The 14,521-nt window shown below is 43.2% G+C and overlaps 1 protein-coding gene across 4 annotated transcripts in view; it reads left to right on the forward strand.

Moving 5' to 3' along the window:
- The window catches only part of Slc47a1 (solute carrier family 47 member 1), a 39,267-nt gene that overhangs the window by 11,100 nt on the left and 13,646 nt on the right, over positions 1-14,521 (forward strand). For 3 of the 4 annotated variants that reach the window (XM_046420781.2, XM_046420754.1, XM_058572206.1), the window contains 8 exons: positions 310-352; positions 2,043-2,087; positions 5,757-5,854; positions 6,102-6,199; positions 6,313-6,426; positions 6,522-6,589; positions 9,319-9,427; positions 9,556-9,631. In XM_046420781.2, the coding sequence (XP_046276737.1) occupies positions 310-352; positions 2,043-2,087; positions 5,757-5,854; positions 6,102-6,199; positions 6,313-6,426; positions 6,522-6,589; positions 9,319-9,427; positions 9,556-9,631 (651 nt within the window). The remainder of the gene's footprint in view (positions 1-309; positions 353-2,042; positions 2,088-5,756; positions 5,855-6,101; positions 6,200-6,312; positions 6,427-6,521; positions 6,590-9,318; positions 9,428-9,555; positions 9,632-14,521) is intronic. The other variant, XM_046420764.1, reaches the window with a different exon arrangement.

A 14,521-nucleotide genomic window follows, 5' to 3' on the forward strand; every position in this document is an offset into this window, starting at 1 on the left:
CTCCTGATTAGGTTACAACTCTCATCATCTAGTCATTTCACCTCTGAACAGCCTCACAGGAGCTTTGGGGGGGCCAGCTCACACCCAAACCATAACACACCTATCCTAGACTTAGGCTTGAAAGAAGCAAGAAAGGTAATTTGGGTTATAAGATGACAAGATCTATGTATCAATTTTCCCATTCTCTGCAGTGGTTTGAGTCCATTTATTTAGGAAGAACCAAGGATGCAAAAAGTAGCTTGAGTTATTCTATTCTGCCTCTCCTGAAATACAGGCCTCTCTTATTGTTTCTTATTTTTCATGATATAGGCTTACACAGACCTATGTGATGATCTTCATTCCAGCTCTTCCTGTAAGTTTTCAAGGGCTCAAAAGCTCCATCCTTGAGGTCCAGGGGTGAACAGTAGCTGGGACATCTGTGAACCCCATGTGTTGGCTCAGTCAGTCTTGTGAGTCTCATGGGAGACGTAGGCTCCTCTGCAGAAGTGTGCTTTTAATCCCACCCATTAAGGACGCAGCCAATGTTAACTTCATCTCAAAGAAACACCAGGGTTGGGGGGGGGGGTGACTCCATTCCAGGAGGCCACCTTCTTGAATTCCAATAGCTTCAGGGCCTTGTGGGATCATCCAGAGAGAAGAATTCAGACTTTCTTCCCCCCACCCCCAGAGGTCTTACCCACCTCATAACCTCTGAGAGCATCACTTTGACCTTTAGACCTTTTGTGGAGACACACTCAGGAGACAGAGTGTGATCCCACCGAGCTCTTAGGTAGGTGTTAATGTTTGACACCCATTTGTCTGTGGTCAATGAACAATCAAAGCTAAGGTCATTTAAGTTGGAGAGTGTGGATGGATTCATTTGCTGGGGCCGTCACAACATAATATCACAGACTGGGGGACTTAAACAACAAAAATGTATTTTCTCACCGTTCTGGGAGCTGCAAGTCCAAGGTAACGGTATCAGCAGGGTTGTGGCCTCTCTCCTTGGCTTGTAGACGGCCCCTCTTTTGCTGCCAAGTCACTTAGTCATCCTCTTGTGTACAGAGCTCCTAGTGCCTTCTTATAAGGTCACTGATCCTGTTGGATTAGGGCATCACTATTATACCCTCAATCATCTCTTTAAAGACCTCCAAATATAGTCACATGGGGAATAGGGCTTCAGTGTGAGTTTGGGGGACACAGTTCAGCCTGTAATAGTATCCATTGGTCCTCATAACTAACTCTGTGCTCTTTAGTTTATCTGCTTTTATTTTATTTATTTTTATTTTTTTTTAAGATTTTTTTAGTTGTTGATGGACCTTTATTTTGTTTATTTATATGTGGTGCTGAGAATCAAACCCAGTGCCTCACACATGCAGGCAAGCGCTCCACCACTGAGCTACAATCCCAGCCCGATTGATTGATTGTTTCTTTCTTTTCTTTTTCTTTTTTCTTTTTTTTTTTTTTTTTTTTTGTGGTGCTAGGGGTTAAACCCATGGCCTTGTGCAGGCAAGGCAAGCACTCTACCAACTGAGCTATATCCCCAGCCCTTTATTTTATTTTTATGTCACTTTTTTGGGGGGGAGGGGCAGGAGTTGGGGGTGGGGCGGGAGTTGCTGGGCATTGAACCAGGACCTAAAATGTTAGTCAAATGCTTTACCACTGAGGTGCACCTCCAGTTCTACCCTAAAATCTTTAAAAATGTGATTTTTTTTTCATCGTTCCACTGAGTGGGACAACAGCCTTGTCCACAAGGAGGGGGCCCTCCAAGTTACCTCCCAATATCCCCAGAATATCTTTGCCATGTACCAAGAAAACTGCATTTCCTTTTTTTCAGATGGGGGTTTGCTTGGATCATATGAATCCATAAGAGAGATGTGTGGAAACTCCTTGGCCACACAAATGCCCTGCTCCTGACCCTGTGCTTAGAGGGAGGCTTGGTGGGTCCCTGTGGGGGCAGAGGGCAGCTGGGTCTTGGTTACAGCACAAGCCAGCCGTGGCTCCCCGCTCACTGATGTGTGGCCAGACCACAACGTTAACATCCACCTCTGGTTCTCTTGCAGGCAACCTTTCTTTATATATTACAAGTTAAATACTTGCTCAACCAGGTAATGTGGACAGTTCTTTTCCTTTGGGAGGCTAATGGGATGGGGGCCCTGTGCATACTCAGAGACCCCAGAGTGGGGGACATTTTCAAGGTTGTGCGCTCAGGACTTTGATGTGGAGAGGGGTGTGAAGTGATATCAAGGAAATAAAACATTATTTTTGGCTCTGGAAAATTCACATCCAGTTCCCACTGGGAAATATTGTCATTGGCAAAATAGGGTTGGACCCTCTGTGTTCTTTGGCTCTTACATTTTAAACTGGCTCCTTGGAAGGAAGAGTGCAGTCCTGTCTGCTCTCTGGAGAGAAATGAGGGTCAAATGACCTGCCTGGTTCCAGAGAGCCAGCTTCTCTGCTTGATTCTGTCTGAAAGCCCCCAGTTTTCCCAGTGGGGACATATAAGCTTCAATTTTAATGACATCTAATGTTAGTCAGGACTTTTCATATGTGGCTAACAGAAGTGGCCAAAGGTCCCAGAATGGTTGCCTGATTTGGTAGTTGTGGATTCATGATGCCAGTGTTTGATGTACGACCATGGACTTGCTTCTAGAACAATCCAGGTAAATGGGGGCTGGGATGTGGATCCCCATCACACAGGCAGGCTTTCCTAGCATGAGGAACGTGAAGAATGAGGGAAAGGAGAAGGAAAAGTGTAAGTTGCCTACCTTCTTCATGATCTCAATTGAACATTACTGCATTAAAAAAAAAATAAAGACTCTTCCAATCTTTAAATGTTAGAATTATATACTCAAACTATCTTTAGACTGAGGGGCTGGAACCCAGGGCCTTGTGCATGCTGGGCAAATGCTCTACTACTGAGTTCCATCCCCAACCCAGAAGTCAGCATTCTTGGTGGCCTTAACCTCAGGCCCTAATTTGGTCAAGTGAGGACAGTGGGTAGGAAAACACCATTTTCCAGAAATATGTGGGATCTAGAAGTAGGAGCCCTGAGCTGAGGAGGGTCAGAGGTGTGAACAGAGTTATGGTGAGCATGAGCGGTTTCTAAGGAGAAAGCAAGGGAAGGGTACCCCAGATAGTGGGGCTGCAGTGCTGGGGGACACTGTGGGTGATGGCGTTAGAAGGGTGCGCTGGCCCAGGGGCTGCTGGAGCAGAGCCTCATGTTCTCTGATGAGGGCTTTAGTTGGTGGGAAACAAGCTAATTAGCAGAGCAGAGATGAGGTAGTTGTGGAGGTAGTGGGATGATGAAGGTCCTCGAGGAAGGAAGCATTGCCTTGTGGGAGCAGCAGGACATGCGATCGATCGTGGTGAGCGCAATAGAATGAGAGGGCAGGTGGACTGGAGGGACCATCGGAGAGGAGGGAGTGGCACTTTACCCCAAAGTTTCTTTCTCAGGGGCCCTCCCTAGTGAGAAGCCTGGTCAGTAGTTGAGTGTAGAGCAAAAAGAAGCAACTGGCTGTGATGGAGAGACTTCGTAATCTGCAAGAGGGGGCATAGGGGAGGAAGAGAACAGAGGAGCCTAGGCAATCCTTAAATGTTCAGGTAGGAAAGTGACCTCCCTGGGTCTCCTGTGACTTTCTCTGAGGGAGCTACCTCTTTGAGTATTTGTGTGCACTTAACTTCCACATCTGTCTCTGAGTATTTGTGTGCACTTAACTTCCACATCTGTCTCTGACCTCCAGGTGATATTTCCAGCTGTCTTTGGGAGACTCATGCATGTAGCATATAAGACCTCTTCATCCTGCCCACAAGCCTGCTCCTCCCCTGCCTGGATACCATCTCAATCCATGGCCTCCACCACTTTCTCTCCTTGTAATCTGTCTTTCATAGGCCCTGTCACACCTTTAACAACTTCTTTTTTTTTTTCCCGTACCAGGGATTGAACTCAGGGGCACTGGACCACTGAGCCACATCCCCAGCTCTATTTTGTATTTTATTTAGAGACAGGGTCTCACTGAGTTGCTTAGGCCTTGCTTTTGCGGAGGTTGGCTTTGAACTCGCAATCCTCCTGCCCCAGCCTCCCAAGCCGCTGGCATTACAGGTGTGCGCCACCACGCCTGGCTGTAACTTCTTCTTTTTTCTTCCTCCTACATCTGTCTGCTCAGTCACCTGGTCCCATAGGTGCTACCTGCCCCTCCCCCTCCTCGATGCCACCGCCTAATTCATTTCTTGCCATTTGTTCTCTGTCATTTCTGTAGAATCTAAGTGTTCCTGCTGCCAGTCTTTCTCTGAGTCCATCCAACACCACAATGCTGATTTTATCTTCAGACTCAAATGTAAATCTGATCGTAAGCTCCCCGGCTAAAAAACTAACCAGGGGCTTTTTGATAAATAAGTGGTTTATGTAAGTGGTTGTCAAAGAAGACTCTTGTCCTGGCCCCTTCTGCCTGAGCCATCAGAGATGAACCTGTTAGGTTTTTCCAATCATTATTGAGAGAAAAATCAGAGGAGTCATGGAGAGTCTCATCAGATGAAGAAGAGGAGTTAGAATGAGTTTGAAGAAGGCTGGGGTTCAGGTGAAATTTAAATGAAGCGGTGATTGGTGGGCTTAGAACAGAATAGGGCTCTGAGTGAAGGACCAGCATCAAGTCTACACTGTAACATGGACCCAGGTCCTCTTCCTTCTGAAACTGTGAAGCTATGGTGGATGTAGGAGGCAGGTGGATGTAATCCACTACATCCAGGGACTCATGTGAAGTTCTGCACGTGGGGTGGAAATTGAAGCTACTTTCTTTTTCCTTTTATGGTGCAGGGGGTGGAACCCAGGGTCTTGTACATGCTAGGGAGTGCTCTACCCCTGGGCTTCACCCTCAGCCCCGAAAGATGCTTTTGTGTTAAAGTCAAAAGGAAGAGTGGGATGTTTTCTTTTTACTGAGATCATTTCAAACAGCAACATTTCTTACAGACTTTGATTTTGAGAAGAAAATTTCTCAGTGTGTAAGAAAGCAGCAGTCATTCAAAGAAAAAAAAAAGAAGAAGAAAGACATGTTTATGGGAGCAATGAGACTTTGGGAGCAATAGTGTTCCCTCTTGTCTTTGCAGCCTACGTATTCTGTTCTTCTATCCTTATGTGGCAGGACAGATTTTGCCATCCATAAAATGTTATTTTATGTCCATGTGCTAAGACTTCATTTGATTTGCTACTTTCCCCATAGGAACTGAACCCAGGGCTTCAAACATGCTAGGCAAGTGCTCCCCCACTGAGCTACACCCTAGCCCCTAAGTCTGCATTTGAAATACCCAAATAGACTGGACATTTTTCCTGCCCCTGTTTCTCAGAGTCAGCTATGATATAGTCTGTTCTACACACCTCCAGAAAGAAACACTAGTTTCACAAGATCTTCTTTGGTCGATTTTTCTGAATTCCCATTTTGGTTGAGAGAGTATTGCACTTTCACACACCGTCCAGTGTAGAAGTGCCTTTTCTAAACCTGTCAGCTCCTGCATCCTGGAACCTTTGGAGATGAGCCATTTCTCTTCTCTCTGCTTTCTCCACATTTCTTGCCCGTACGTCTCTCTGTGGTCAGAGCTCTTCACTTCATGCTTTAGAAAGAGAAGCAAGAGGAGGGACTGGGAGAGTGGGGAGGTAGGAGTAGCAGGGACCTAATACTGCACCCCAGTTAACCCCTCCTGCTACACCAGAGATAAACACCCAACTGAGCAGGCTAGCTGGAGAGTGTCTGGTAAGTGTGGCCTGTGTCATCTCCTTGTTCCAGGGAATTGTTCTGCCCCAGATCCTGACGGGAGTTGCCGCTAACCTTGTCAATGCCCTTGCCAACTACCTGTTTCTCCATCAACTGCATCTTGGGGTGATGTGAGTCCAGCCTCCCCTTGGGACTTCTCCAAGGGGAAGAAGGGTGGGCACTTGCTGTTCCTTGTGTAGCCTCCTTCTGCTACTCTGGAAAACCCTATTGGGGATGGAGGGATGTACTGTCCTGGGAAGATAATCTTGGAACCTGCTGAAGAGAGTACAACAAGGGGAATTGCTTCCCTCCTCACTGAGGAAGGCTTGGACAAGTTGAAGCACAGGTGCCTGCCCTTACAAGGACTGTCTTTTCCAGGGGTTCTGCATTGGCCAATATGATTGCTCAGTTCACCCTGGCTCTCCTTCTCTTTCTCTACATCCTTGGGAGGAAACTGCATCAAGCTACATGGGGAGGTACGACTGCCTTTTGTCTTCTAATGTGGATGAGCCTTTGCCTTGGGCTGAGTTCAGCCCAATGGCCAGATAATGCTGGAAATGTGTGTGTGTGTGTGTGTGTGTGCCTGCAGGGTGGTCCCTCGAGTGCCTGCAGGACTGGGCCTCCTTCCTGCGCCTGGCTATCCCAAGCATGCTCATGCTGTGCATCGAGTGGTGGGCCTACGAGATTGGGAGCTTCCTGAGTGGTCTGTATAAGGATGATTTGTGAAAATGGGGGTAGGGTTCAGGGGATTGGGGAGATCGGTCCAAAAGCAAGGTGTCAGCTTTCTTGATTCACCAGGTATCCTTGGCATGGTGGAGCTGGGAGCTCAGTCCATCGTGTATGAGCTAGCCATCATCGTGTACATGGTAAGTGAGTGCCACCATGTGGACATGCTAGGTGTTCCCCTTGCTTGGTATTCTGCAAGTGGCGTTCTTTGATGGGCACAGCATTTGTGGCGTAAGTAATTTGTGAAATGATTGATGAATGTTATCCGAAAGCCCAGGAGGGTCCTTATGGTATGGCTGGATCTTCCCGGTGAGCTGAAGCCGGAGTTAGGCAGAAACTCCAAATGATCTATGTGTTCGCTTTTCATTGCTGTGACCAAAAACCTGACAAGAAGAACTTAGAGGAGGAAAAGTTTATTTTGGGTTCATGGTTTCAGGGGTTCAGTCCACGGACAGCCGATTCCATTGCTCTGGGCCCACAAGCATCATGGTAGAGGGCGTGATGAAGGAAGGCTGCCTCATGGGACCAGAAAAAGAAGGGGGAGCCAGGGGACAAGATATAATCCTTAAGGGCATGCTTCCAGTGACCCTCCTTCTCTAGCCATGGTCCAGCTGCTTACAGTTACCACCCAGTGTGGTAGTCTTTTCAAGTTCTTAATCCATCAAATGGATTAATCCACTGATTGGGTTACAGCTCCCATAACCTCTAGCATTAACACAGGAGCTTTGGGGAGACACCTCATATCCAAATCATAACAATCTTCTAGCTTTCTGTCTCTATCACAATTCAAGTTGGACAGGTTTGATTGTATTTTCACACATTTAGAATCTTTTCAGTTGTCACAACATAAATGCCTTGAGGGGTCAGGTGAGATGAAACAGGGTATGTGGCCATAAAGGCTAAGTTACTTACCATGCCCAACTGCTTGGTTCTGAAGCCTCCTAAATCATAATGGGTCCTCCTAAGAATGGGAAGCAGGATTTCCATTCATTTGAGGAACTCCACTCATTTGAGGATTTTCTGTGACTTTGATTTACGGAAAACATCCATTGCATATTCTGAAGGACTCTCTTCTATAGCAAGTTATCACTTTAGAAATATATAATTAAAGACAGGGTTTGGGGGTGTAGCTCCATTGGTAGGGTGCTTGCCTAGCATGTGCTAGTTCCTGGGTTCCATCGCCGGCATACCACACACACACACACACACACACACACACACACACACACGCGCGCGCGCGCGTGTGATGGAAAGGGGCATTTGTAATGTGGAAAGAGACTAAAATCAGCAAAGATGCTCTGAGTTTTTTTGTGGCATTAGGGTTACATTCTCTCCTCCATTTGGCTATGTATAAAATGGACACCTCAATGAACATCCTAGGATGAACGTCTCTGTGTACTTGCTCGATTGTTTCTTTAAATTTGTACCAAGTGACATTTAATGTACAATTTCAAGTCCTTTGTATGTGTTGCATATACCTTCCAACAGGCTTGTAAGAATTTACATTTCTACTTCTCTCTCTTCAAAAAGAAGGACCCCTTTCTGCAGATTCAACAACTGCTCACATTTTGCTCCGTTTGCTGGCTCTGCCTATCTGTCTACCTACCTGCCTGTTTATTTATCTGCAAGGTCCATAATTAAATGCCACCAATTGTCCCAATAATCTCCTCTATAACTGTTTATTTCCTTTGACATTAGGGTGACATATCTCTTTAGAGTTCTTTAATCTGGAACAAATCCTTAGACTGTCTCTGTCTTCCTTGACTGTGTGTTCTACCTATTTTCTCATAAATAGATTCAGACTAATATCTATTTTTGGCAGGAATATTATAGAAGCAATGCCATGTGCTTCTTCTCAGGGCCTTGTATCAGGAGGCACATGATATTGATGGTTCTATCATTGGTGATGTTAATTTGGGTTGCTTAGTTAAGGTGGTTCCTGCCAGATTTCTCCCTCTCATGTCCCTATATCTTCCTTTATGGTGAAGAAATCATTTGTTGCAAGATCTCTGTCCCTTTCATGAGCTTGTAGGTGGGGACTAAGTCTTCCATTTCTTTTACATCTCTCAATCCTTCCTCAATCTGTGTATTAGATTTTCTTTAACCCCATCCTTAGTTATCCTGACTATATAGCAACTTTTATAGAGTGATGAATCTTTTTTCTTTATTAATATTTGCCAAGTGGAAAATTTATAGATAATAGTCATGGTAAATTGTATTGAGCAATTACTAACTGTGAGACACTGTCTTAAGCAGTAAGCAGGTATGGACTCAGTAAAGACCCACAGTATCCCTGTCCAGTAGGCTCCATGACTGAAACCTTTTTACAGATAAAATAATGAAGGTCCAGAAAGTCGAAGTAACTTGAGATCGCAAAGCATAGGTCTAGAGAGGTGAAGTAACTTGCTCAGGGTCACAGAGATTTGAACGCAGGCTGTCTGACTTCAGAATCCTGATTCGTTAACTACAGTGCCAATTCGGTTTCCTTATACTTCCTTTGGTACCAAGTTTCTGTCTTCTAAACTTAATCCCTTGATGATCTTTCAGAATAGACACTAGCGTGGGCTCTGGGTAGCTCATCCCCTTCCCCTTCCCCCATACCCAGAGGAGGATTGTGATTGTGGGATCCTCCTCTGGCAGAGGTTCAGAAACTCACAGAAAAGTCCAGAGTGTGATGAGCATCGTTATCTTGAGGATCCAGGTTCCACATAAGCCCTGGGCATCCCAGCAGGACCAAGGCCATTTGCAAATTAGGTTACAGAACTTATAGGACCAAGTTTTGCCTTGGAGATATGAGGCACCAAGTTGCTTCTCTGTTTCTTGTTCTCATTTTGCAGTTTTGTTGTTGTAGGCTTCCTTTTCATTTTAGATCCCTGCGGGCTTCAGTGTGGCTGCCAACGTCCGGGTAGGAAATGCTTTGGGTGCTGGCAACATTGAGCAGGCAAAGAAGTCCTCTGTGGTTTCCCTGCTGGTCACAGGTGCTTAGACCCATTGGCCCGGTGCATGAGCCTCATAGTGCCTGTAGCCTCTGTACATGAAACCCAGGTGCCCCTGTGTCCTTCGGACCTCCTTGTTCACTGTGCTGTTTTTTCCCTCTCACCTCCAGAGCTCTTTGCTATAACATTTTGTGTCCTGCTGTTAAGCTGTAAGGACCTCGTGGGATACATTTTCACTACTGACCGGTGAGTGCCAGGATTTTCTTGAAAGGTAAAATCTGTGCGAAAGAGTTGCTGTCATGAGGGGTGGGAGCCTGGGATAGATGCATCTCAGGATGGGTCTGAGTCTTTTGCAAGATCAGAAACTCTACTAATTAGATGTGGGAATTTTTTTATATTCTAGAATGTCAGTTTGATGGCTATTGGTAGTGGTATTACCCTTCTGATGGTCATGTCTTTTTTTTTTTAAATGTTTTTTTGTTACTATTGAATACATTTTCAGGTGATTATAGCATTCCAAAATTTAAATCAGACATATTCCAGAGTCTGAAACCTTTGGAGCACCAGCATGATGCCACAAGTGGAAAATTCTACACCTCACCTCACGTGACAGCTAGCAGGCAAAATCTAGGCACTCTAAAATATTGCATAAAATTATTTTCAGGCCAGGTGTGGTGGCACATGCCTATAATCCCAGTGACTCCAGAGGCTGTGGCAGGGGGATCACAAATTCAAGGCCAGCCTCAGCAAATTTGTAAGGCCCTAAGCAACTTAGTGAGACCCTGTCCCAAAATAAAAAAATAAAAAGAACTGAGAATGTAGCTTAGTGGTTAAGGGTACAAAATAAAAAAATAAAAAATTACCTTCAGCCTATGTGTATGAGGTATCTATGAAACATCAATGAATTTTGTGTTTAAATTTAAGTCCCATACCAAGATGCCTCATTATTTATATGCAAATATTTTAAAATCTGGAAAAAAATCTGGAACAATTCTGGTGTAATATTTCTGATTAGGGCTACTCAACAATTATCTTGGCTCCAATGACACGAATCATTTTATATCTGCCAAACTGCCTGGTTTATAGAGTATGCATAATATTTTTCCCAAATCAGATGGAAGTCAAAATTTCACTCATAAGCTGTCTCAGAAGTATTGGCCGGGTGTGGCAGGAGGTTCATGAGTTCAAAGCCAGCCTCAGCAACGGCAAGGCACTGAGCAACTCAGTAAGACCTTGTCTCTAAATAAAATACAAAATAGGGCTGAGGATAAAAGGAATCACAGTATTAGATTGATTGCTGAAGAATTCTGGAGTGTGATAAATACCCTTCTGCTTTGCAAATTTTTCTTTTCTTCTTCATTGATGAGGCTAGCTGGTACATTCTAACTATACAGAAATACCATGGGAATACTTCTTATTTGGGATCCCTTGTTAGCAATTCCAAATGGCAAATTGGCTTTTGCTTCATGGTTTCAAAAAGCTATTGGAGTGGGCAGAATAAACTTTCAGTTTACTCTTCAGATATTTATCTTCTATATTCAGATAGTTTTTTTTTCATCCTCTGCCATTGTATTACAGATTTTCCATTTTGGGATGAGTAGGGAAGGCAATCATAAATAGTTCTCATTTTTCTCAAAGGAAATCAGAATTAACTTTATTGGAAATTCAGGATACATTGATGGTTCCATTGGGAATGTGGGAGATTGCATTCTGTCCACTTCTGAAAACCACACAGAGCAGGAAAAAGGATGAAAAAAAAAAGACTTAAAAACTGTATCTTTGAGATTAGGAGACATAGGAAACGCAAATATCAAAATACATCATGTGCAACATGATGACATTTTGGTCAATGATGGACTGAATATATGACCTGTCAGATTATAAAAGAGCTGAAAATTCCTGTTCTGTGGCCTCTTGATGCCACAGCTGTCACCACTCACATGTTTGTGGTGATGCTCTGCCGCTTGTATAAAAGTATAACATGAACATGTATATATTACATAATACTTGATCTATATTACATAATACTTGATAATTATAATAACTGACTTTATATTATTGGTTTATGTATTTATCGCACTGCACTTTTAATCATTATTTTAGAGTGCACTCCTCCTTATAAAGGTTTCCCATGAAGCAGTATTATGTCTGCAGAGCCCCATGCACCACCTAGGACCTGCTTCTCTTGATTGCATTCTTTTATCTTGCGTTTGACTTAACCTCATGCTGTTGTCTTTATCATGGCCCTAGGAGCCATAGGAATAATAGGCTATACTGCACGTGCGTGCATACACACACACACACACACACACACACACTATTTAACCAAGGTGTGTAGTAGGGTACACCATCAGGTTTGTGTAAGTTTGTTCATTCTGAGATGTTCGCACAATGGCGACATCAGCTAACAATAGTGTTTCTCAGAATGTTTTGCTGTCACTAAGGAGCCAAGAAGCAACTGAAATGAGCAAAATCCATGATATAAATGAAGCAGGGCCTGTTTACTCTCAGGGGAGAGAAGGAGAAAGTCCCTCTACACAAAGTAGTAAGAAAGGAGTGAATTACTGCAAATCATCATCTTTAAAAAAAAAAAAATCCATGAGAGAAATCAGTTTGTACGTTTTTATTTTTGCAAGAGAATTTTTAAGAACTGGAAGAAATAGACAATTCTCTAAGAAAATAATTGATCAAAATTTACTCAAGAAGAGTAGGGGTTGTGGCTCAGTGTAGAGCACTTGCCTAGCATGTGTGAGGCACTGGGTTCGATTTTCAGCACCACATATAAAATAAATTAAAGGTCCATCAACAACTAGAAAAATATATACATTAAAAAATTACCCAAAAAAGGGATTGAAAGTCTAAACATAGTGATTTCCTTATGAGAAATTAGAGACAGTAACTCAAAATGCCAAAAAAGCAGTAGTTCCAGAGGGTCCCAAAGGAGAATTTTATCCAATCTCTACAATGTAGATAAAATTCCAGTCATGTTTAAACTATTCCTCAGCACAGAAAAATGGAATTTCAGCATTCTGTTTATGAAACAAACATAACAGTGGCTCCAGAATCTACAAAATTTGCACATTAAAAAAAAAAAGAAAATCAAACCATTCTCACTTATTAATATGGATTTAAAACTCCAAAATAAAGAGCCAGGGGTGTGCTCCTTGGGTGTGCCCAGCATGCAAGCTTAGGCTGCACAGCACCCTGGATTCAATCCCCAGCACCCAAAAGAAAAAGAAATAAAAATCCAAAATAAAGTATTAGTAGGCAAGAATTGAACAACACATTGGAAATAATATATTTTGGTAGAATAGGAAAGGTGAAGATCATAGGTGGAAACGGCAAGATGCAGATCATGTACAGAATGCCTTTTTGTGAAGTGATAGTGTACAGAAATCAAGAATATCCATTTGTATTTGCTTATATTTTCATTAAAACTGGACAAATACAGAAAGTAGAAAAAATTGTTACCTGGGAGGACAGGGTAGTAATGGGGTGGACCGGAAGACTGTGGCCATAAGGCTTCTCACCCTCCTTTTCCTGTTGTTTGATTTCTTTAATCATTTGCAAATTTTCCCTATTCAGACATTAAATTTTAGTAAATGAACTATGTTCCTGTCCTTTCTGAGGAAGTGATCATCTTGTTCGTTTATTCATTCATTTAACAAATATTTATTGTCGTGCAATAATATGGGCTTATTTGTGACCAGTCCACTGAAGGGTATGATGAATTTCTTGCCTCCCTAGGTCAGTGATAGAATTTCTCTTGCTTCCTATCACATGTGGGCTTTTAAATCTGTCTCTCTAGGGGGCACGGTGGCACATGTCTGTCATTCCAGTGACTCAGGAGGATCACAAGTTTGGGACCAGTCTCAGCAACTTAGCTGAGACAATGTCTCAAAAATAAATAAATAAAATAAAATAAAAAGGGGTGTAACTGAGTGGTAAAGAGCACTTGGGTTAAATCCCAAATGACTCCTCCTTCCCTGAGGGCGGGGGAATCATCTAGTCTAGCATTAGAAATTAGAGCCCACTTGTAGGTCTATGGTTGTAAAACTTACTAACCTTGGTTCCATAGAAAGCACTTTTTTGTTCATTTTTTGGTGATACTTGGGATCAAACTCATAGCCTCATACATGCTGGGTAGATGCTGTACCACTGAACTATACCTTCAGCTCCCATAGAGAGCACCTTAACTCTTAACTCTGCAATGCTTTATCCACTGTGGGATTGAACCCAGAAGTGTTCTGCCTCTGAGACACATCCTCAGCACACACTTTTAAATTTTTAAATTTTATTTATTTACTTTTAAAATTTATTTTGGTGTTGGGTGACCAAAATTCAGGGATGGGGCTTTACTACTGAGCTACATCCCTAGCCCTTTTTACTTTTAATTTTGAGACAAGATCTTGCTAAGTTGCTTAGAGCCTCACTCTATTGCTGAAGCTGGCCTCGAACTTGTAATCCTCCTGCCTCAGAACCCACCAAGTCACAAGGATTACGGTTGTGCACCAACATACCGAGCTCTTTCTTTCTTTCTTTCTTTCTTTCTTTTCTTTTCTTTTTCTTTTTTTGCATTAGGGTTTTGCTGAGTTGCCCAGGCTGGCTTTGAACTTAGGATCCTCCTGCCTCAGCCTCCTGAGTAGCTGGGAACACAGGGGTGCGCCATAGTGCCTGGTCTAAGGAATTATTTTAGAAGGATGACAGTAAAATGTAAGCTTCAGTTTTTGCAGGCAGTGGAGTACCAAGTCATTGAATTGGTTTATGTGGTCCATTTGGTCAACCACATTCAATTACATTTGCCTGCTTTCAAAGGACTTTTATTTAGCAATGATATACATATATGTATATTTTTTTCCCCTAAAAGTTATAAGATAGAGCTAGGCGTATAGCTTAGTGGTAAAACATTTGCCTAGCATGTGCAAGATCCTGAGTTGGATCTCTAGCATTGGGGAGAAAAAAAATCATGTCCTACAACATGCAGTTCGTTTCTTCTTTGGGCCAAGCACCTGTATCATTGTCCCTGCATAGAAGCTATTGGCTAGGACGCATGGGCCATGTCTGCAAGACAAAGGCTGAACTGTGCTCCTGAACTGAGACAGGAGCAAAGTCCCACCACCTGGGAACTGCATAGTT

The sequence above is a fragment of the Marmota monax genome, unplaced genomic scaffold (genome assembly GCF_021218885.2).
Source record: "Marmota monax isolate L192 unplaced genomic scaffold, Marmota_monax_Labrador192_F-V1.1 WCK01_AAM20220418_F8-fsc00397, whole genome shotgun sequence".
Classification (NCBI taxonomy): Eukaryota; Metazoa; Chordata; class Mammalia; order Rodentia; family Sciuridae; genus Marmota; species Marmota monax.